Source organism: Chelon labrosus, assembly GCF_963514085.1.
Source record: "Chelon labrosus genome assembly, chromosome: 3".
NCBI lineage: Eukaryota > Metazoa > Chordata > Actinopteri > Mugiliformes > Mugilidae > Chelon > Chelon labrosus.
This window is the reverse complement of record NC_140339.1, coordinates 26,550,549-26,571,301: the sequence shown is the minus strand read 5'-3', so window position 1 is coordinate 26,571,301 and position 20,753 is coordinate 26,550,549. Positions and strand designations below refer to the sequence as shown.

Below are 20,753 nucleotides of genomic sequence, written 5' to 3'. Positions count from 1 at the left end.
TAGACTAATGTATACTAGGTAACACAGACAAAAAGCAAGAAAAAAGAAACAAGGAAAGAGATATTTCTTTGTTTTTTTTTTGTTTTAGTATGTGGTTCTGGATTTAAATCTCATGTGTTTGTCAGATTAATCATTTCTTAGACTGCTATGTTGTTGTTTATGAACATTAGTTTATAATCTGCATGAGCTATCTTATTAGTTAAACAGGTACAAAATCTGATAATTCATTATATAACTGTAACTTAGACATGTTGGTGATTAACAGTTGAAAGTATCAGTGATCAAAACATGCATGGACCTAACTGCATTTTCTGGTCACAGGATTTCCTTTAATGTAAACTGTGGATTAAAACGCTGCTTAACATTTTCTAAAAAGTGCCACTTCGTATCTAATTCAAATACAAATCCATTTCTTCTCGTACAGGAACTGTAACTACCAGCAGCAAAGCTGCGACCGGAATGCAAGGTAATCACAGCTGCTTTTGTTTTCACATGAACAACAATTACAGCTATGAAAGCAGGAATGGAAATTATCTCCCCGATGTTTGTGTTGCAGGAGGACACACAGTCAGATAGAGAAGAGACGCAGGGACAAGATGAACAGCTTCATAGATGAGCTGGCGTCACTAGTGCCCACATGTAAAACCAAATCAGGCAAACTGGACAAACTCTCAGTCTTACGAAAGGCAGTCCAGCACATGAAGACGTTACGAGGTCAGATAATGGTTGTGTTGATACTCAGAAACTGAGAACGACTAGTATTTTAAGATCTGGTTAACAGTTTGTTTCTGAAACTCAGGTTCTGCTGCCAACAGCTACACGGACGTTAACCACAAACCTGCGTTCTTATCAGAGGAAGACTTCAAACACTTGATACTGAGGGTATGTGGTTGCACTTTCAATCCAGATCAAAAACATACACTAGACATTACTAAGTGCATTTTGTAAAGCTGGAGCACAAAAAGAATAAGCAAGGAAAAGCACCTGTACAACCTACTAGTAATTTGAATGGCTATTTAGTAGCTATGTAATGTAACCAAGTTCTTTCTATATACAGTAAATGCAACAATAAGGTATATCATATGATATGCTAGTACAGTAGCGCTGTATATTTTCCATTAATTGAGGGCTGAGGGCTTCATTTTAAACCCTCATTGATCACATCCAAGTACAGAAGCTCTCCATGTCACCCTGCCCCCTAGAAACAAAAATCTTTATGCAACAAAAATTGCAGTTTGGAGAAAATGCCATTATGACCCAATTACATTTTCTACCAACATACTGAAGGGATGATGGGCAAGTTGCAAAAAATGTTGATACTGAATGTTAAAACATAAATCTAATGCTTGTTTTCCATTTACAGTGACAACAGTATTCTCGGATGAGTTCATGGTTAACATATCAGATAAACAGGATGGTTTGGGTGAAAACTTGAACTGCAATTTAGATCTGTCAGCACCGTTGACTGGGAAAAAATATACAATTTCCAGGAGACGTGCTTGTGATGCAAGAATGTGATTCCCATTCATATGTTATAGTAGTATCTTCCCTGTGAAGCATTTCTGCCTTGCTGTGACTTTTATTTTTATTTTCAAACCCTCAACTCTTGTCCACAGGAAGCTGATGGCTTTCTGTTTGTTGTTGAATGTGATCGAGGAAAAATACTGTTCATTTCAGAGTCAGTACACAAAGTCCTCAACTACAGCCAGGTAGGTGCTGCTCCGTATTTATTTCATGTCTCCAGTGCTCTACATATTTAACTTTACTAGTGTCCACCCTCACCTTTCCTCCTGTATTTTCTGCAGAATGACCTGATTGGCAAGAGCCTGTTTGATTACCTGCACCCTAAAGACATTCCCAAAGTCAAGGAGCAGTTGTCCTCAACAGATACTGTACTACAAGAGACAGTCATGAGTGCCAAAGGTAATCCACATCTCTGTACTGTCCTGTTGCTACAGTGTCTTATTTTTGTCACTGGTTGGTGGTATGTACCTCCACTGTTGCCTTCTTTTGAACATTTGTCTTTCAGGTGGTCTTTTAGTGAAGACAGACATCAACCCGTGTTCGCTACGACTCTCTTCTGGGGTCAGACGCTCGTTTTTCTGCAGGATGAAGTGCAATGTGGAAGACGAAATCCTTTATTCCTCTGGTAGCGGCCTTTCCTCGCAGTTGTGCATGCTGTGTTCAATCTATTGTGTTCTGCTGAAGACCATGCATTAGAAGTACTTATCTTTTAAATCCACAAAAAAAAAAAAAACTTGTTCTTTTTTTTTTTTTCTGCAGACTGTAATGGTTTCTGCACCGTGCACAGTGTAGGCTACTTAAAAAGCTGTTCCTCGACTGAGGTCAATCTGGATGAAAATAACGATGAAAGTAATTTAAGCTGTCTGGTGGCTGTTGGTCGGTTCCATCCAAACACTGCTTCCCAGCCAGTGCAGAATCCCATCAAGATTAAGCCCATGGAGTTTGTTTCACGTCACGCCATTGATGGGAAGTTTGTCTTTGCTGATCAAAGGTGAAAACCTTCTGCCACAGAAACTAATGTCACATTACGTGCTTCTACTTCTTGTCATTTAAGCGTCAGATAGTATTTCTGATAGATTTCCTTTATTGGTTTATTAAATTCCCCAGTATCACAAAAAAACTATTTTTTTTATTTTGTTTTCATAGGGCCACTGCTATTTTAGCTTATCTCCCTCAAGAGCTGTTGGGAACGTCATTTTATGAATACTTTCATGAAGATGATATTTCTCATTTAGCAGAATGTCACAGGAAAGGTAAGCGATTCGTCTTGATTATTACTTTGATTCAGCGCATGAGACTGAGTGTGGCTGCCTCATGTGCACCAGTGGAATTACAGCGCTTTGATGCCATTTCTGAAGCAGAAGGGAGCAATAGGTGAAAGCAGCGCTGTAGTTCATTTGGCCTGCGGACAGTTCATCCATTTTCTGTGCTTGCCTCCCTCTGCTGCTGTCCGCTGAAAGTGCTGCAAATGAGAGAGAAGATCAATACAAACTGCTACAAGTTAAAATTAAAAGATGGCTCGTTCATCACACTCAGAAGCTGCTGGTTCAGTTTTATGAACCCTTGGACGAAAGAGGTGGAGTACATCGTCTCCACCAGTACAGTAGTCAGGTGAGTGAAACTGACTTTTCCAGACATAAGATAAAATCATGTTAATGTTTTTTTTATTTTTTATATAATATCATTATTATTTGAGCTTTTATGTGTCATGTTTATTTCTTTTATTTTCTTTATTAATGTAGATCTATCGGCCCAGTCTACGGCCAAGGCTAAACTGTTGGCACTAAATAAAAAGTCAGCAGATCGAAACTACTTACTATATTATATATAATTCATTATCCATTATCAAACCATAAATGTTTGCACCAACATCCACCTCATAGTATTAAGATATTCAAAAGGATAGAAAAGATTTTGACCTGCTGGTGTCACGCAGAGTAGTCCATCTGTATCCTACTCTGAGCCATGGAAGTCTGTGTAAACTCATAGTAACCTATCTGCCAGTTGTTGAGATATTTCAGACTGAATCAAGGTGGACCAACAGACTGGTCAACAGCCATATGGCGTGTTGATCCTAAAATATGCCCATAATATAATTTAACAGAGAAACATGGGTGTGAGTGGCTGCTGGCCGACTCTTGACATTTAGTGAATAGTTTGAACAATGACATGAAGCACATTCATTATTTTAAACTCTTGTCTTTGACGTTGTAGTCCTTCAAGTGGAAGACCCGAGAACTGTTATCATCGCCCTGCTGCCTCCACACAGATGATGGCCAGTATACAAATACCAGGTGACGGTGACCCTTCCTGACCTTTGTTTTAAACACTGGTAGAAGAAACCCGTGCTAAACACGGGTCACGTCTTACAAAGCTTTGTTTTGTTGCAGGTGGAGGGAAGTCAGACTTCCAAACAGTGCCTGGAGTTCCTGGTGGTACGAGGGCAGGAGATGGGAAGATTGGGTGAATGATAGCAGAGGAATTATCGGAGATCCAGAGGTATAAATAATTATTTCTATAGATCTAAAGCATCATAAATAAGGTGTCTGTGTATATTTTAATATAAGATAAGAATCTGGTGTCCAGAAACTCTTTCAGTGTAAATGACAGTGATTTTGAATCCATACTGGTTCACTTCAACATTTTGTGGTTTTAACATTCACCTGTATCTTGCATGTGATACTGTGTAGCTCCAACTACCCCATCACTGGCCATTTTCAGGTAGATGAATCTGAGCCTGAGCATAGCCAGAGATTTAAAATAGAACAATCTGGTATTTCAGAAGATCAAATAATTCAGCATAACACATAAAAGATTTGAAAATAGACAGATTGCCTATTGCTTATAGGTTGATTTTATAAATGTTATTTACTGTCACCTGGTGAAAGAATGGACATCTTCAGCGTCATCTCAGAGGACCAGAGGGTGTCTGAGCAGACATTTCCATCTGTGGCCCTAGCAGCTATGAAAAACCTGGTGGTGGAAAAGGTTGACAGAACGGGCAGGGAGAAGAGCCAACCAGGACTAGGACGTCAGCAACGTAAGACTTGACATCAATCCAGCCAGAAGAGGGTGTTTTTGACGACATGGAAGCTGCAGATGTTGCTTACAACGAGGGCTCGGTCTTCAGGACTGGAAGGTCTATTAGGAACTGGTTGGTGGCATTGGCTGCTCTTCCTGGTAGGCCATCTTTATAAATCATATGATATGTAAATGTCATCACTCTACAAAGAAAAGTTTACCCTTGCTCATGTTCCATGTCACCCGCCTTCCTACCAGTGACCAGTTCACATCCCTCTGTTGAAGCAAAAAAAAAAAAAGAAAAAAGAATGAACACAGATCTGACAATATTGACTATAAAGATATAGTAATTACTAATTTTATTAATGAATTCTGGCTCTGACATCAAATCACTATTCACGTGCAGATCAGGCAGAGTGTCTTCACATTCATCCTCCAAGGCATCTCCAGGTGCCTTTTTAAACTTGTGAATTAAATGAATGTAGTAATATGTATTTTTCTTATTATACATATGGTGTTTATTAGAAGTTGACATCGAGAAGAAGACTGCTACATGGCATTCAGTGTATAAAGTAGCCCTTCACATAAAAATACGTTTCACATATTACTTTCCTCAAACCAGTTTTCATTTTTTCTTTTGATGCACTGAAGTATATTTTCTGATTTATTATGAATTTTCCTACACTTGTGGCACAAGTTCATTTGAGGTTTTTTTTTTTATTTTTTATTTTTTTGCTTAATGACTAAATGAAACAGATACAGAAAATATAACTGTATTTGCTTTTAATGTTCGTAGTCAAGTCAGGTGACAGCTCTTCAGATGGCATTTACAGTGGTAAATGCAAAGTAGCATCACACATGAGAAAACTTTTTAGGAGAAAGGCGACAATATCTCATATTCACATTACTTACTATGTTTTACCACAAGGATGTACAGTGTCAGGGAAGGCTTTAGGATGATGACATTTAAGTTGGATTAAGTCATTCCCCTGTGTGCAATTTAATGCAGCCAGATGTTTTACAGCTGCACCAGGAGGCACCATGGGATCTTCTAATCACGGCGCAGTGAAATGACTGATTAATTCTGATTTCATCAACAACTCCTGGTCTGTCTCACAAAATCTTTTAGGCATTTTCTTTCTTTTTCAACATTTTCAGATTTAATAATGATGGTCAACCCTATTGGGCTGCATCGCGTTTTACAATAATATCTCAAATATACACCAAATTTTTATTTTTACCTTTATTTCAGGATTTTTTTGTTTTATTTTTTAACAACAATTTCAAGTTTTGCACAAAAAGATTCTGACCACAACAGCTTGTGCTGTGCTTAATATCTTGGCTGCGGAAGGAGCATAACATCACATATCAGATCCAGCCAATGACTACATATCCCGGTACAAGATTCAAAGACATCTGAGAGGAGTTCAGCTGGTGGTCATGACACTAAGTGGTGATAACTGATTTTTTTCCATGACCAGAAAGTCAGATTTTCTCATTAGCGATTCTTGCATTCATCCCATAAATGCACATTTAGTAGTTAGGCCACCCAAGAGAACCAAAATCAAAATGATCAGTGAAACAAAACCTGTGAGAAAACAGTGACACCACAAAAGTGCTCAGCCAAACCCATCAAATTAAGGTACAATAATAATGTAAATAATAATGTTAATACTATATGTTTACTGACCCCTCCCCCCCCCAAACAAAAATAAATTCCTTTGGTCAAGTAAAAAAACAAAATGAAAACAACAGTGAACTCTTCTTTTCACCAGTCTCGTGTTCCTTGTTTTTCTTTTTTTCTACAGTCATCCAGGTTCTTGAGGCTCTAAGGCTGCAAAGGAGGTGTCAAGGCAATATGGTTATGGTGCCCCTGGCGCTCCATGCTGCAGCATGCTGGGAGTAGAACTAGAAGAATAGGAGAGGGGCAGAGGCATTGAAAGAGGACCAGTGTGTCCTCAGACAGCAGGTGAAGGTGCATCTGGATCAGGCTCGTTGCTGTAGTTGTTGCTGTAGTGATTCCCACTGGGTGGGTGATTAGGCAGGATGTCCAGTTCATCCACTTGGGGACCAGGGTGCAACACCACCAGCTGGTCTTGAGGGATGTCTGCTGCTGCCGCCGCCAGGTTGGTAATGGACTTGGACTTAACACACTGGAAGTCCACATGGCGGCTTTTACCCTCCTCCTTTTCCCAGGACATGCGGATGAAGGGCCTCTGGACGTAGTTGTAAATGACCTCTGGACGACCTCCTGGTCTTTTCTTGACTTTCTCTTTATATGTCGGATAGCCTGTCAACACAGAGAGGATAAAACCGTAAGCTCTGTGCAAGTGAAATTATAGGCTTGGTGATTTTGTACGTCTAATTTACACAGCGCCTTGTGATAATTTATACCTGTGAACTGGTGCGTCCACGTCACGCAGCAGTATGATTTACATGTCACTGTGTTATGTTCCTTTTAGCCTATTTCCTATACTACAGACAATAGTAGCTGAAACTGAGAGGATCATGTTGGAGCTGGAGCTAATAAATGCTGAAAATCAGATACTTGTACTGAAATCACTGCAACCAAAACAAAAAAAAATGGAAGAGGAGTGTGCGTGTGTATGTAACCATTAAATATACTGGTCTAAAGAGCAAGTACAGTATGTAAAATATGTAGATACACACACAAAAAATGGTTTCTTCTACCATTTATTTATGAACCTATCAGTGCATTAGATGTGCATGTTACCTCAGAAACCCAGAAGTTAAATTGATTTCAATGTAGGTACACCACTAAACTATATCATGTAAGGTGAAATATTAGATTAACCACTTGAAATTCCTGTAATTTTCGCATACCCAAAGAAAATTTAAAGCTGTTATTGAACCATTTGGAGTACAGGCAAAGTGTTTGCTTTCTTTGACGGATAACACTGATTTTCCCCCAACAGTCAGAATCTCTCCAAGTTCTACTGGCACTGAGTAACAGGAGATCAGACAAAACCACTGTGCATGCAGAAACCAGCATCTATCATTAACCCGCTGCCGTTCCGATAGTCCGTCTGTCTGCGGCAGCGGGTTAATGATAGATGCTGGTCTATGCAGGGACAGTGGTTTTGTCTGATTCAGTCTTTGACTGAAACAGACAAAATTATGGATTTTAGTTTGATTCATCATCAAGCTAAAATCAACATGGCAAGACAAAGAAAATTCCACTAACAGGCCATTTTGCATCTTAGCCAATACAGCTCTTTCATGGCAGCTGCTTTAAGTATGTTTTTTGCATACTGTTCAACCCATTTGAAATGATAAACATGTCATTATAACGTTCAATTTAATTACTGAGAAGTCTTACCTTCAATGCCCAGTCTTATTTTCTTCAATCCTCTCTCCTTTAAAACTGATTTGGCAACATCTCGGTTCTCAATGTACTTGAAAAATCTGTACAGTTTTGTGCTGTAAATGACTGCAAAAAGAACAAAAACATCATTTATCAGATGTGCGTGATTTGTATACGCATCCTTTGCGTGTCTGCGTTCTTTAGCGAGTACTCACTCTGTGAATACTCCTCTCCCATTTGCGGTGGATATTCTTCATCCCAGTCCACCACATCATCATCAGTAAGGACTACAATGTGACATTCCCTCTCTCCGCTCTGAGCACTGGCCACCATCAAAGGCAGAACCATTTCCTCGAGGTAAAACTCAAACTGACGCCGAGCTCCATCGTTGGAAAGCTCGTGCATTAGGGCACCTATTAAAAAGGAGAACTGAGGATGTGAAGCAATTCATAGCAGCTCTCCAAAGAAAGTAAACACACGCTGAAGCAGTATGCAAATAGGCCCTCTCCTCTCCACTGACAGATTTCACCTTTCCCCACACAAGATTAGATACATGCAATTTGTGGGTGCTTTTATAATCAACTATATAAGAATAAGAATAAGAAAAACCTTTATTTGTCCCGCAATGGGGAAATTGCAGTTTGCAACTGCATACAGAAAGGGCAGAAAAAAAATAACGAGTAAAATGAGTAGCGTATAAAAGATAAATAATGAAATAGAATAGGATAAAAAAAATTATACTTAATATCAGTTTATCTATATTATTGCATATGACTGTGTTTTGATCAAGGAATGGATTCAGTCTAACACAAACTTCCCTTTCCTTTGTTCAGTGTGAATAAAGCAGAAAATATCATGATGCATCATGATGCATCATAGAAACAATTAATCTGAACACTCAGCAATTGAATTGTCAATAGTACTGCCTCCATTACAGCAGAATGCATGAGTGCCATCCTAGTAAATTACAGCTGTAAAGTACTGTTGACGAACAAGTGCAATTTGAGCAGCCATTATAGTTTCAGGCGCCCTTCTTTCACAGTTACTGCACTGAAAACTATAAAAACTCCTATCAGTCACTAAGAGCAGGGAAACAAACAATCTAGCTGGAGACCTTTGTCAAATAATCACATTTAAAAAGAAAGATGCCAGACATATCTTAGCCTGAGGCTCAGTCACTTTATCTTGGGAATAAAAGCTATAAAGCTTTGAAAAGCTATTTTTTGGTTGGCTCTATGCTGAAAATGTGCTGTTCAAAACAGAAACATAAAATCCCTGCAACATAAAGAACATGTTCATTTTGCTGTACAGCTGTGCAATGACAATGAGGGCACTGGGTTCGAGTTGGTTAATTGTTATTTACTTTCTCTTGTTCACTCAAACACTAACAGTTCCAGCACCATGGAGTGAAATACTCACTGAGATCTCTGCATTTGATGGTGCTGTAGTCGAAGGAGATGCATAGATAGTCACACGCCTCCCGCAACTCAGGGATGGAGATTCCATCAGGACAACGGATTATCCCAGATTTATAATAATCCTGTCAATTAGACAGAAATCACAAAGGAGGCAGTCATTTCAAACACTCTGCTAATCCCTTAATTTATAACATAAAAATACTTCAAAAACAAAAACTGAAATTCTTTCAGGATAAAACCATGTATTCATTGTTTTGCCATCTAACAGATCATTTATAGTTTCATATGATACAAAACTCATTCATAACAAAGTCTGTTAAACATTTACAGAGAGGGTTCTCGGTAGATCAAAGGTAATGTGCAGTTAGCCAGTAATTGAGATGCAGCACTTTGGTTTAAAGCCTGTTAATGTGTATGTCCGTCACTAAAAGTCGAACAATGAAATCAAACTCAGATTCGCTTTGTCATCCCAGTCTCACATGTTTCATACACTCGGCAGCATGGAGTGGTGTCGTTCATATGGTGTATGTGCAAAGACTACAGTTTGGCTTTCTAAGCATTTCAGAGGTAAATTACATTAAAATGTAACTTTTTAAAAAAAATATTGTTCCAGGGAAGTCAACAACTCTCACTTCATCAAAAAGTAAATTATATTTTCATAATCCAGTCTAATAATAATTGTAACTTGTTCAATTAACAGTTTTAACCTAGAATGTCCTTGCCAACCAATCCTATACTGATCTTTTAATATTCAGTATCAGCCGATCCGAGTTCCGGTCCCATCTGAATAAAAACAAAAATATTTTCCTCCCCTGGAGATTCATAAAGGCTTTTCTTGTCTTATTTATATTCTCCTAGATCACGTGTGCACCGTGCAACTGTAAATAAAGCTGTCAAAGCTAATGTAGTAAAGAGACAGTATCTCTCCAGGGCTCCATAAAACATTCTGTTCTGTCAGACATAAACGGGCTGTTCTAACTTCCTAACCCTCTCTGTAATATTTTTTGCTTGACGCTGTCTCGAGAAAACTTTTCTTTTAAACACAACGTTCAGTGTTTGTTGTTGTACTTGGCGTACTGTTTTTTTTGTGTGTGTTTGTGGCCATCAGGTTGGTAGTATTGAATGACGATCTCTTACTACCACCTTGCGAAACATCCACAAATTTCTGACTGACTTCATTTTCCAGAATTAAATATTTCCATACAACAGACATGTTTAGTCACATGATTTTGGTTCTTCTTGTACTTCGTTTTCGGGCAGCCTTGATGGTAGCCACTAAAACAGCAGAAAAAGAAGACATTCGACGCTACAGGGACACATTTTTGGTTTAGGGCCGACCTAAACTCCTGATCTTGAATCTCCTGATACCAATCGGGACATTCCTAGTTTTAACTAGGTGCCAGTTTTTATAAATGAATGTTGCTGCTTTAGCCAGTTTGAGTTGAGCTTGAACTGTGTTATAATGTGTGTTTTTAAGTTTTAGTCTCCCACATTTTATATAAATAGAGAAAATGATAAGAGAGAAACTGACCAGAATTGCTCTGAAAACCGTTGAGCTAATGCCCTCGGCCACCTCATACTCTCCCTTCTCGTTGGGCCGTGTGAAATTATGTTCTCTTCCAGATCCAAACATTCTGAAATACAGAAGAGTTGCTTTATTTTCTTAATTATAGAAACAGGAAATGCAGAATAAAAAAGATGATGCTAATAAAAGTTATGATGTACCTGCCCAACATGGTATTGGGTTGTGCAGTGAAGATGGAAGGATCTACTACAAAGCGGGTGTTGTCAACAATCAAGGTAACTCTCTCTGAGGTCCTAATGTTTCGGTTTCCAACAGTGGCACATGCGCCTCCCTCCTTAGGATTCTCATAGACAAAGACCATTTCTCCCACTGCCAAGCTTTTGAAAGTGCCTTCAGTACTGGACAAGCTACTGTTGCGACTGCTCACTACGCCGCTGCTGCTGGAACCACTGGGTGAGACTCTCTGAGGCCGTGGACTACTAGGCCTCGATGGCGGACCACCATCTCGTTCACGGTCTAGATGCAGACAGGCAGAACAATGACTTTTAAATTCGGACTCAAAGAACAGAATGAACATAAGGTCAGGAATGAGTACACACACCAAGTTGCAGCTTGATTAAGGTATTTGCATTTATGAGAAACATCCTTGAACAAATAGACTTCAGCAGCTATGTGAGTATTAACAACAAGACTCAGAACATGTAGGCTAGGTTTAAATGCCAACAGGTGGATAAGTACTGTCTTGATCTATTCAAAGCCAAAAACAACAGCAGTATATTGTAAGTTGATAAATGCAGTCAGCTGTTCTCAACCGTAGCTGCTAAGAGCTGCAAAACTCTTACATGACATCCATATAAGCCCTCTGTTCTTTCCATGCATACTCACCACTGTTGTGTTGGCGGGTGGGTGAGGTGACGTTGCGTATGCAGGGGGTTAGCTGGCCTTCTCTCTCATGTGAGGAGTCCCTGGAGCGATCACTGGAGCGGCGGCGGTCACGTGAGCGTTCACAGCCACCACTGGCACCATGCAGGCTCATCTTCCTCTGTTCTGCCTCCACTCGAGATGCTCGGGCCTGACTGCTGCTTTTACAAGACACGTGACGCAAGTCAAAGTCAAACTTTTAGACCTGGCATTCATGTGGATGTTACTTAGACATTCACCCCACCACATAGCAATGACACTCCTTGATGGCAGCAGCCATCCCCAGCAGGATGCAGCTGGACACAGGCACACACACAAAAACAGTTCAGAAAAAACATGAAAAAACAGTTGACCTGGCCTCCAAATTCACTAGATCCCAAACTGATCAAGTATCTGTGGGATGCACTGGAACAAACCTGATCCACAGAGGCCCCTCCCCTCAACCCATAGGACAAAAAGGCCCCCACTAACGACATTATGTTGCCAGACACCACAGGACACCCTCAGAAGGCCCATGTCCATTTGATGAGCTGAGCTGTTTTGGAGTGACACGGTGGACCTACACAATATTAGGCAGGAGGTCATAATGCTTTGCCTGGTCGGTGTTTAAAACAGTACATTGGCTACAACAAGCTTGCATAGGAACCGTATGCAACAACCAGACTAACCAGATATACCACATTGTAGAGAAGATTCTAATAACTGTGTGACACACTTGGTTAAAGCTTAAATTGCAGTCGACTCTTGTTGACATAACCTTTGATGTCCAATCTGACACAAAATTGGGGTTTTGACACACTCCTGACTACTTTTTTTCTGCCCTCCTAAATGCAACAAGAAAGGGTAGAATGAAGGAGACATTAGATCAGAATATGAGTTGAGAGAAATGCTTTCAAAAACCAGACCTAACTTTACTATTTAGAGATACTTCTCCTGGCTGCCTGTGTTTTACACAAATATCTTACATCAGGTTGTTTAAAACTACTTTGTCATTATGGAAAACTGCTCCCTCTTTATTTCCACTAAATTAACAACAGGCGATTGTGTGCCTTTGGTCAATACAGATAATTAAATACCTGGTCAATAAACCCAATTAGATTTTCAAATATTACATATTTGAAACACTGCTATGAAACAACACTGCTAACAGAGTTTCAACATTACATAAATCATAGTAATGATAGTTACCAAACAGATAATCAGGAAATCGTTATTACAGTACAATATCATACTGTACTGCAACACATTATACCAACTTTTTATCTGGTGTTTTGTGTTATCACATAACACGAGATAAGAGTCACGGACATCATGGAAATAGCTTATCTGATACACAAACTGATACTGTATGTTTACCATCTGATATATTTGAGCTGTGAGCAACAGCTGATAGCTACTTTCCCAGCAGGTCTCACAGATCTTCATCTGGCTCACCTCGAATGCTTGCAGAGTTTGCGAGGTCGACTCGTTGCGTTTCGCTCCCAGTTTTCGGTGTCACTGGAGTTACTGTCATATGACTGCAGACGTGCTGCCATCACCCATATAGGGGGGAGTCCGCTCTGGATCGTTCACCGTTCATAATCTAGTCAACAATTAATGGCGACATCAACAAGTCAGTTGGGTCCCTCTGATCAGATCATAGCAGACCAAACCACAAGCTATCGGTTAACAAAATAATCAGACTTTACGTGTGCTGAGGAGTTGAATATAAACGAATCTCAACAAACACAGCAGTCATTGTCGTCAAAATGCTGCATGAACAATAATCTCTGAACAGAGTGCTGTCAACGTTGCTGTCTGAGTCACCATACGATTACGCTGGATACTTTGCTGTGTTAGCATGCCTAGCTAACTAACATTAGCTGGATCGGCTAGCGGCACACTACGACAGTATTAACGTGACATTCCGAGACGGCGGTGTGGCTGGTGAAGCCGTCCCACAGTACTGACATACAGACTGAAATATTCAAGGCACATATGGAAACGTTTTAAAAGGATTACCTAGCCGGCTACGTTTTCCTTTGTAGTATAATCCCAATCGCTCGCCAGCTACCGAGTCATCTCCTTTCAAAACACCCAACTGACGTGCGACGTGACGACCGTTAATGGCTTGACGTGATGACGCACGCAAAGCTAGAAATGATATCTGTTGCAGCTGCACGAGCTAATCTTATGAGTTTTGTCTAAAAAGGGAACTAGTTTTGAAAATAAAAAATCATGTGAATGTGATCAACTTGTTTTCAACAGCCGGTAGAACGATTTTCACTTTTTCCTTAAAAGGGAATAGAGAAAGACGACTGTCTCACACGTCTCGCGATATCTTTTTTTTTTTTTTTTTTTTGCTAACTTTATTATCAAACGTGATCGTTTACAAGGCACAGACAGACTGAAACGAATGTTTTCAAAATGTTTTCAAATGTACCCACAGGGAAACCAAACATTATAAATGAGACCAAATAATTCACATTCCATAGTTTTATACATTGCGTGTCTTAGAAAACAGTTGTTATGTTTTTCCCCATACTGGAGTTTGAATCAATTTAAATTACATCCCCATACTGCAGTTTGAATCAATTTAAATTACATCATAAAAATATAATTTTTATTTGGATCTGGGAGAACTATTAAAATATTTATGCCACATTATAACCATACACATATACAAATAAATAAATAAAACCACATCTTATGAAATGCATATAAAATCAATATGTAGCACTATTATAGAATGTGCTTTAAAGTCCAGACAACTCAGACCGATTTAATCCTCCTCTGTGAGCTTCCTTCCATACTTTTTAGGGTTTGTCCATCTTGTGGTTTGTGTTAAGATCACAGAGGATGAAAACAGTTCTTTACACTACATATCAATGGTGCATTTGAACCAGAAGGAAATAGAAAGTGTTGACAAGTCGCACCAAATGCTTCAGAGATTGTATCAGTCTACAGTCATGCTATGGCTGCATAGATAAATGAATGAAGAAATAATAGGAAATCAGCTTCATGTAGTCCAATATCATAATGCTGCTGTGTCCATTTCTGCCTAAGATAAAGATAAATGAGAAGGACTGAAGAGGAAATTTAAAAACATACAAATGAACCATATACAGATGGGGAATCAAAGACATAGTAATTCCTGCAATAGCCTGTAGCAGCAGCAATATCAGCTATTCATGGGGAGTGGGTTGCGGGGTCATGGCCAGTTAGCTTGTGGATGACCCAGGCCAAGACTTTAAGCCATCCTTGGAGGACAGAGCAGCACAGAAACTATGGGGTAAACAGTGGTGTGCTTTATAGAAAGAGGTAGGCTCCATCTATGCTAAAAAAATCCTAAATAGTATTATTATTATTATTAACTGTGTTGATTAACTGTGCAATAAACGTCAAGGAACACATACACAGTGCAATAACTGTGTCACATCTCCAGTGTGCAATGCGCAATTCCAACTAAGCTCTGAAACTTTAAATTAAGGGTCATGGTAGACAATTTTTACTTATTGCAGAGTTTTACTTCATATCCATCAAGACCATATTTCTTGTAAGTGAGAACAAATGAATGTGCCAGTCTAACGAAAGCTTGTTTCAAGACAGAGGTAAGAGAAAACTCCACTATCTGAGTGTTCTTCATACTTCACAGCAAAAAGTCCTCTCTGTGTTGGAATACTAAATGTGTGTGAGGCAGTGCGTGTTGCCATGGATAACCACATAGAATTGATAATGTGGTCTGAAGCTAAATTGCCCTCAGGAATAATTATAGTAACACACTACAATTTAGTCATCATTATTCAAATGAGGAGTTGAATTCGGAAATTAACACAAAAAATAACTGAAATAAAATATATAATATATAAACTGAAACTGGAAACAAGGAAAAAAAAGCCTTGAGCTGAGCATAGGAGATGCACAGCAAAACAGATTTATAAAATAATTTTGTCTGAACTAATACACGTCCAGGCCCTTTTATGTTAATCAACCATTACCAGCATCACCTTTAACAAATATGAATAACATGAAACAGCAACGAATGTCGTAGACGAGACAAAACGTCCCAGTTAACTAAACTGAAGAAGATAACTAGAACTAGACAAAGTGTGGAAGGGTATGTTTAAAATATTGAGTGTTTTATATGTAATGTAACATATGTACATATGAACAAAGAACGAGGCTAGGAAGTTCAGACTGAAGTTGATTTTGGGAAAGCTTATGTCATGGCACTTGACATTTGAAACATATATTACAAAGTGTAAGAGTTGTAGTAAACTCTCTCTCTTGGAACACAAATGCAAAAAAACGTGACGCAAGTCAAAGTAAAATACAAACAAATCATCTCTCCTTTATACTTGGTCCACATTTGCACATTACAATTTGCAGTAAACAACAGTTGCTTTAAATAGTAATGTGTACGGTATGGTGGGTGAGACTATCAGGTGATTAAACTTCCCTCTACGAGATAATGGCTTTAATAGTTGTACGGCCATCGCTAGACATTGTAAAATATTGTAAACAAAAATAATTAGCTACATGAAAAAAAATGAAATGATCACTATACAAATGAATTAACATAAAGATCGCTTTATAACAAAATAAATAAAATTTAAAAAATGACAAAGAAAAGCAGAAATATAAATAAATAAATAAATAAATAAAACAAGTTGACAAATGAACACTAAAAAAAATAACGGCTTAAAAATGTTTTAAGCTTCTCTTTGGTAGGACAGACAGGACAGTAAATGGGTAGTATTCAGCTTTTCTAAATGTTTGGTCTGTAAACATCTTTTGGGAAAAGATTTTTAATACTGCCCAACTGTTCATATTGTGGTCTGGAGCTGGCAACAATAATTTCCTTTAACTTTTCCTGAAGCCAGTCCTGTCTGTCTCCCACTTGTTTGTGTTCTCGAACGTTGTGCATAAGTTGTACCTCACTGATGGTTCTCTTTCTGCAGAAATGGAAAAAGCTGCAGTTAACTCGAGCAAAAGGTCCGTCATCAATCAATTATTCATGGCAGTTATTAGTTATTCATTTTCATCCCACAGATGATATTTGCCAACATATGAAGACCCAAACTAAAAACAGAATTTACCTCAGTGGTTTAGCCTCTGTGTGGAAACTGGCGAGGAAGATTATCAGAACCAACGTTTTCAAATATCTCAGTGAAAACATGTTGAGGAACTGAAATAAATAAACTTTTGGTTAGAAAAATTATTTGATCACCTCCCAATAAAAGACAACTTTTTATTGTTTTTATTATTAGTAGTAGTGGTAGTGATACATGGCATGACAAATTTAAATATTTATGCACTCATCATGCCATTCTTACCAGAGTCTGTCCGTATATCCAAGAAAAACAACGTCAAGTTTGGTTGAGAAAGGTCCGTATCAGTCTGGAAAAGAAGTCAAACTTGTTGATGAGTCTTTCGTGCGAGGAAGGCGCTCTCCTTTATATACACGGTAGCCCTCCCCTGGTCATCAATGAGCCATTTTCACTGTTGATGTTGATGTCACTTTTCCAATGCATCAATGGGAACAGGCATCTGCATGACACCACCTCCACCACAATTCACCACTAACTCATCTTTCAACACCTCTGCAAAGGGCCCCGTTTGTCACACTGTTTTTGAACTTGCTGCATTTTCACTCTTCCTGCCGAATGATGCTGCTTTTGTTATGCCTCTTGCATGTACTGCGTGATCCGCTTCGTGAAGAAAATCCCTTTGTCGGTCAGGATTTCTCTAATTGGGTATGCCTCATGCAGTGGGACCGCAGTGAAAACATATACTCTTTGAAATGGCAGTGACTGTCAAACTTAATTTATTAGCAATGCAATTTATTTTATGGTTCATCTCATGCAAGCATCTAAAGGTCGCAGAGAAGTGCAACTGGACCAGCCAAAAGGGAATGAGGCAAGAAGTCTAATCCAGTGCTGGTTAATAGTGAATCTACACCACAGAGGGTCTTAGAAAAGATAGCAAATACTGCTTTGTGCAGTATATTCATGGGCTCATATGACATCTTATAGCGAAGGAGCTGTCAAAGTAAAGAAGAGCTAATGATTCCTATTGTAATAAAAAAGAACACATTAATACAAATGTATGTCTATTAAGCCATCAGAATTTTTTTGGTAGCAGAAAATTTACATGTAATTCCCCTTCTAAAAGAAATCACATGGCTGTATAAACTTGCAGTAAGAGTATGGATTTCTACGGTGGGCCCATCTGCAGCTACCCCGATGACGCCAATTATTCTAGGTCGGCCAGATATTTGAAAAATATACAGTTAACTTTCTTTTAAATGTGTGGCATTGCTGCTGTATGATGCATGTGTCATGGATAACCTTGTCACAGTGTCACAAGGTGCATTAGGTAACCATGAAAGACGTTTTCTAAATGTGGCAAAGGAATGGCTATGCCATGACTGAGGGAATAAGTACCACAGAAGGACCTATATCTTTCTGTCATTTAAGTTTACAGCATAATGCTCCCCATCTGTGTCCTTTAGCCAGTGGGCACACTTTCCAGTTACATGATGTGAGTAAGTTTGACTATGTAACACTGCCTGAAGTGGTTCCATGTTACCTCATCATCAGAATATGTGATCATCACATATTTTATACCAGCCTTATTTAGTGTCTGAGGTGCTATTAAATTGGGAACAAGACAGACATCTATGTAAGAAAGTATTAGGCCAGTACGCCTGGCTCAGACTCATCCTCCTCTGGGAGAAACAGAAAGGTAGGACGCGTATGTAGATCACCGTGCCTTTATCAGCCTTCTCCAACATGCACGTAAACAGCACTTAACCCCACCTGCGGTTTCAACTAGGCTGGATTTTTTTGCACACGTGTAGTATACTCAACCAAGTTGTTCTCATTACCTCATGCGGCCACAATGTGAACCATCTGAGTTATGGTATGCCGCTGGTGTGCAAGAGAACTTGACAGGGATTGATGGGAAGAATCGCACGTAAATCATTAACATGGGTCACCCCCATGTCACAAAGAAAGTAACGCACATAAAATGACTCATCTCTTTGAACTATATTTAGGGTATTGACTGGAAATAGGCTGCCGCAGTACATATTATTTTCAGATGCTTACTTTATATTTATTTAGAGTTTTTCTTACCTGATTTCTGTTCCCTGTACTTTAATGGGGTTTTTTTGGTTTTTTTTTCTTGAAATCAGTTTAATCCACTGTGGGAGGTATGTTTTCTGGGTTCATGTGTGCTTTTGATGTATCCAGTAGGAGACAGATCCATTTCTCAAGCCTCTTTATTGTATGTTTAAAGGTATGGAGGGACACCCGGGCCATGTAATGCTTTCCCTGAAATCTATAAATGGAGTTACTTTTTTCATGTAATGAGGTCACCTCACTTGAAAATATCATGTAATGAAATGGGATATATTTAGGTGGTTGACATCATCCCAGCTTTGCAAGTGAAACCAAACAAACACATATCTGAAATCATACTGATTGGATAACAGTTTAGTGCAGCAATAAATCTCTCAGATGTGTGTCCATCCAAATGTTTTTGGAGCTGATCAACAGTTCATTTGCCAAACCAAATGTTTTAATCTTCCGTGAAACAGGTTTGCAGGAATATGCCAGTCTTGTCGTGGCCATTTTATGTGGATACCCACACCCACATCAATCTATCACATATTTTTTGCGATGTCCATCTGACTACCCGGCACAGGTGGCAGTGGTGTCAAGTTAGTAGTCAGTATCCCTCCACTGTCTGCACACAGAACACTATAGATTACAAAGATAGAGACCACCAGCATGGACACTGCAGAGAGGCAAACTGCTCTTGTTTAGTTTTTTCATCTCATAGACATCAGGCTAATTATTAATGTAAATTTCCTTAACATACAGTATATTTTGCCCCCATTTTCTTTAAAGGGAATTTGTTAGGCCCCACCATTCTATCTGCCAGAACCCCATAATGAACTCCTGCTGGTTTGGCTTTGTTGGCTAAACAGCACATTTACAGTGTAGAATGGGTAATGACCAGAATATACATGCAAATCTGTACAGGAGCAGGGTAGAATAGAAGCCAGTGTTTATTTCGGCTCAGTGCACATTGTTTTTGTAATACCTATTTATCCAGGGGAAGTTAGGCGTGTGCACAAACTTTTGTCCCGCTTATGCTCTGTTGGTCTTTCACACACACACTTATATTTTCACAGTTGCGAGCTCCCACAGCAGGAGATCTCCCTCAGTTTTAGTTTTGGCACATGAAATCGTTCTGTTCTGTGCTGGGGCATTCAACATTCAAATCAATGTTCAGTAAATTATTGTCCTAACCAGTTGGAATGTTTGTGACCTGGATGTTTTTATATATATAAAATGATGTGACAAACTCAGTATACAAATAAAATAAAATAAAAGTTTTTTTTGTTTGTTTGTTTGTTTGTTTGTTTTAAAGCTACTCAAAAAAAGTCATGTTATCACACAACTGCCACAATTTAACCACAAGAGGTCGCTGTGCCTTAATGATATTTTTAATTACATTTTTGTTGTATTTTTGTATTTAACCACAAGAGGTCACTGTGATGCAATGGTACAGTTAATCAGCAAGTCTGCCTTTAGCAAGTTGAGTTAATCAACCTTTTTGTCTGAAATAAACAAACAGTTCCCTCAATTATAATCTATAATCTGAGATAACACAGTGGGAAAAGATAAACGACAGTTTCAGATGAGTATGTCATATGGGTTAAACATAAAACGAAGTATCAGAGCAGCAATGTCTGAAAACAGAAAACAGAAAACACCACCATACTGGGATCTACTTTTAGTCAGAAAGAAAAACACCTCCTGTTGGGCTTCTTCCAGGTACTCAGTAGAAAGTTTACACTCTGGTCCCATGAGGCTTGATGTGAATTTCAAAGCAAATGGAATTTTAAGTAGAGGAGATGTACTCAGATACATACATATATGAATGTTTCCATGCAGCCGCGAAGGATTTCAATGATCTCTGTCAAAATATTTATTTCATAATGTATAGGGTTGCTGATCTGTCTCAC

General features: G+C 38.9%; 2 protein-coding genes across 4 annotated transcripts; one reads left to right on the top strand and one right to left on the bottom strand.

Moving 5' to 3' along the window:
• Window positions 1–248: 248 nt before the first annotated feature.
• Window positions 249–3,991, top strand: LOC311486155 (basic helix-loop-helix ARNT-like protein 1; the record flags this gene model as incomplete). Its single annotated transcript, XM_084541916.1, has 9 exons — window positions 249–254; window positions 522–714; window positions 800–882; window positions 1,617–1,709; window positions 1,806–1,923; window positions 2,030–2,149; window positions 2,284–2,515; window positions 3,739–3,818; window positions 3,915–3,991. 9 exons carry the CDS (start codon window positions 249–251, stop codon window positions 3,989–3,991), a joined length of 1,002 nt encoding a protein of 333 aa, XP_084398042.1.
• A 955-nt stretch (window positions 3,992–4,946) lies between these two features.
• Window positions 4,947–13,899, bottom strand: btbd10b (BTB (POZ) domain containing 10b). Of its 3 annotated transcripts, none has more exons than XM_084541033.1 (9): window positions 13,736–13,899; window positions 13,169–13,316; window positions 11,699–11,895; window positions 11,014–11,329; window positions 10,820–10,922; window positions 9,290–9,410; window positions 8,086–8,283; window positions 7,886–7,996; window positions 4,947–6,835 (listed from the first exon to the last, which is right to left on the bottom strand). In XM_084541033.1, the coding sequence occupies exons 2-9, from the start codon at window positions 13,267–13,269 to the stop codon at window positions 6,504–6,506; spliced, it is 1,479 nt and encodes a 492-aa protein (XP_084397159.1). In that variant the 5' UTR covers window positions 13,270–13,316; window positions 13,736–13,899; the 3' UTR covers window positions 4,947–6,503. The 3 variants fall into 3 exon arrangements, with proteins under 3 accessions (XP_084397159.1, XP_084397160.1, XP_084397161.1); XM_084541034.1 differs by having other exon boundaries at window positions 11,699–11,892; window positions 13,736–13,898; XM_084541035.1 differs by lacking the exon at window positions 13,169–13,316 and having other exon boundaries at window positions 11,699–11,892; window positions 13,736–13,895.
• Between the last annotated feature and the right edge of the window lie 6,854 nt (window positions 13,900–20,753).

What these genes read in the sequence shown, in the direction of transcription:
- btbd10b (XM_084541033.1), bottom strand. Translation starts at nt 13,269, where the DNA reads ATGGCAGCACGTCTGCAGTCATATGACAGTAACTCCAGTGACACCGAA. An exon ending in CATCAAATGCAGAGATCTCA is followed by an intron (nt 8,284 to 9,289) that starts GTGAGTATTTCA and finishes CCTTTTTAATAG; the next exon opens with GTGCCCTAATGCACGAGCTT. An exon ending in AATAAGACTGGGCATTGAAG is followed by an intron (nt 6,836 to 7,885) that starts GTAAGACTTCTC and finishes CTGTGTTGACAG; the next exon opens with GCTATCCGACATATAAAGAG.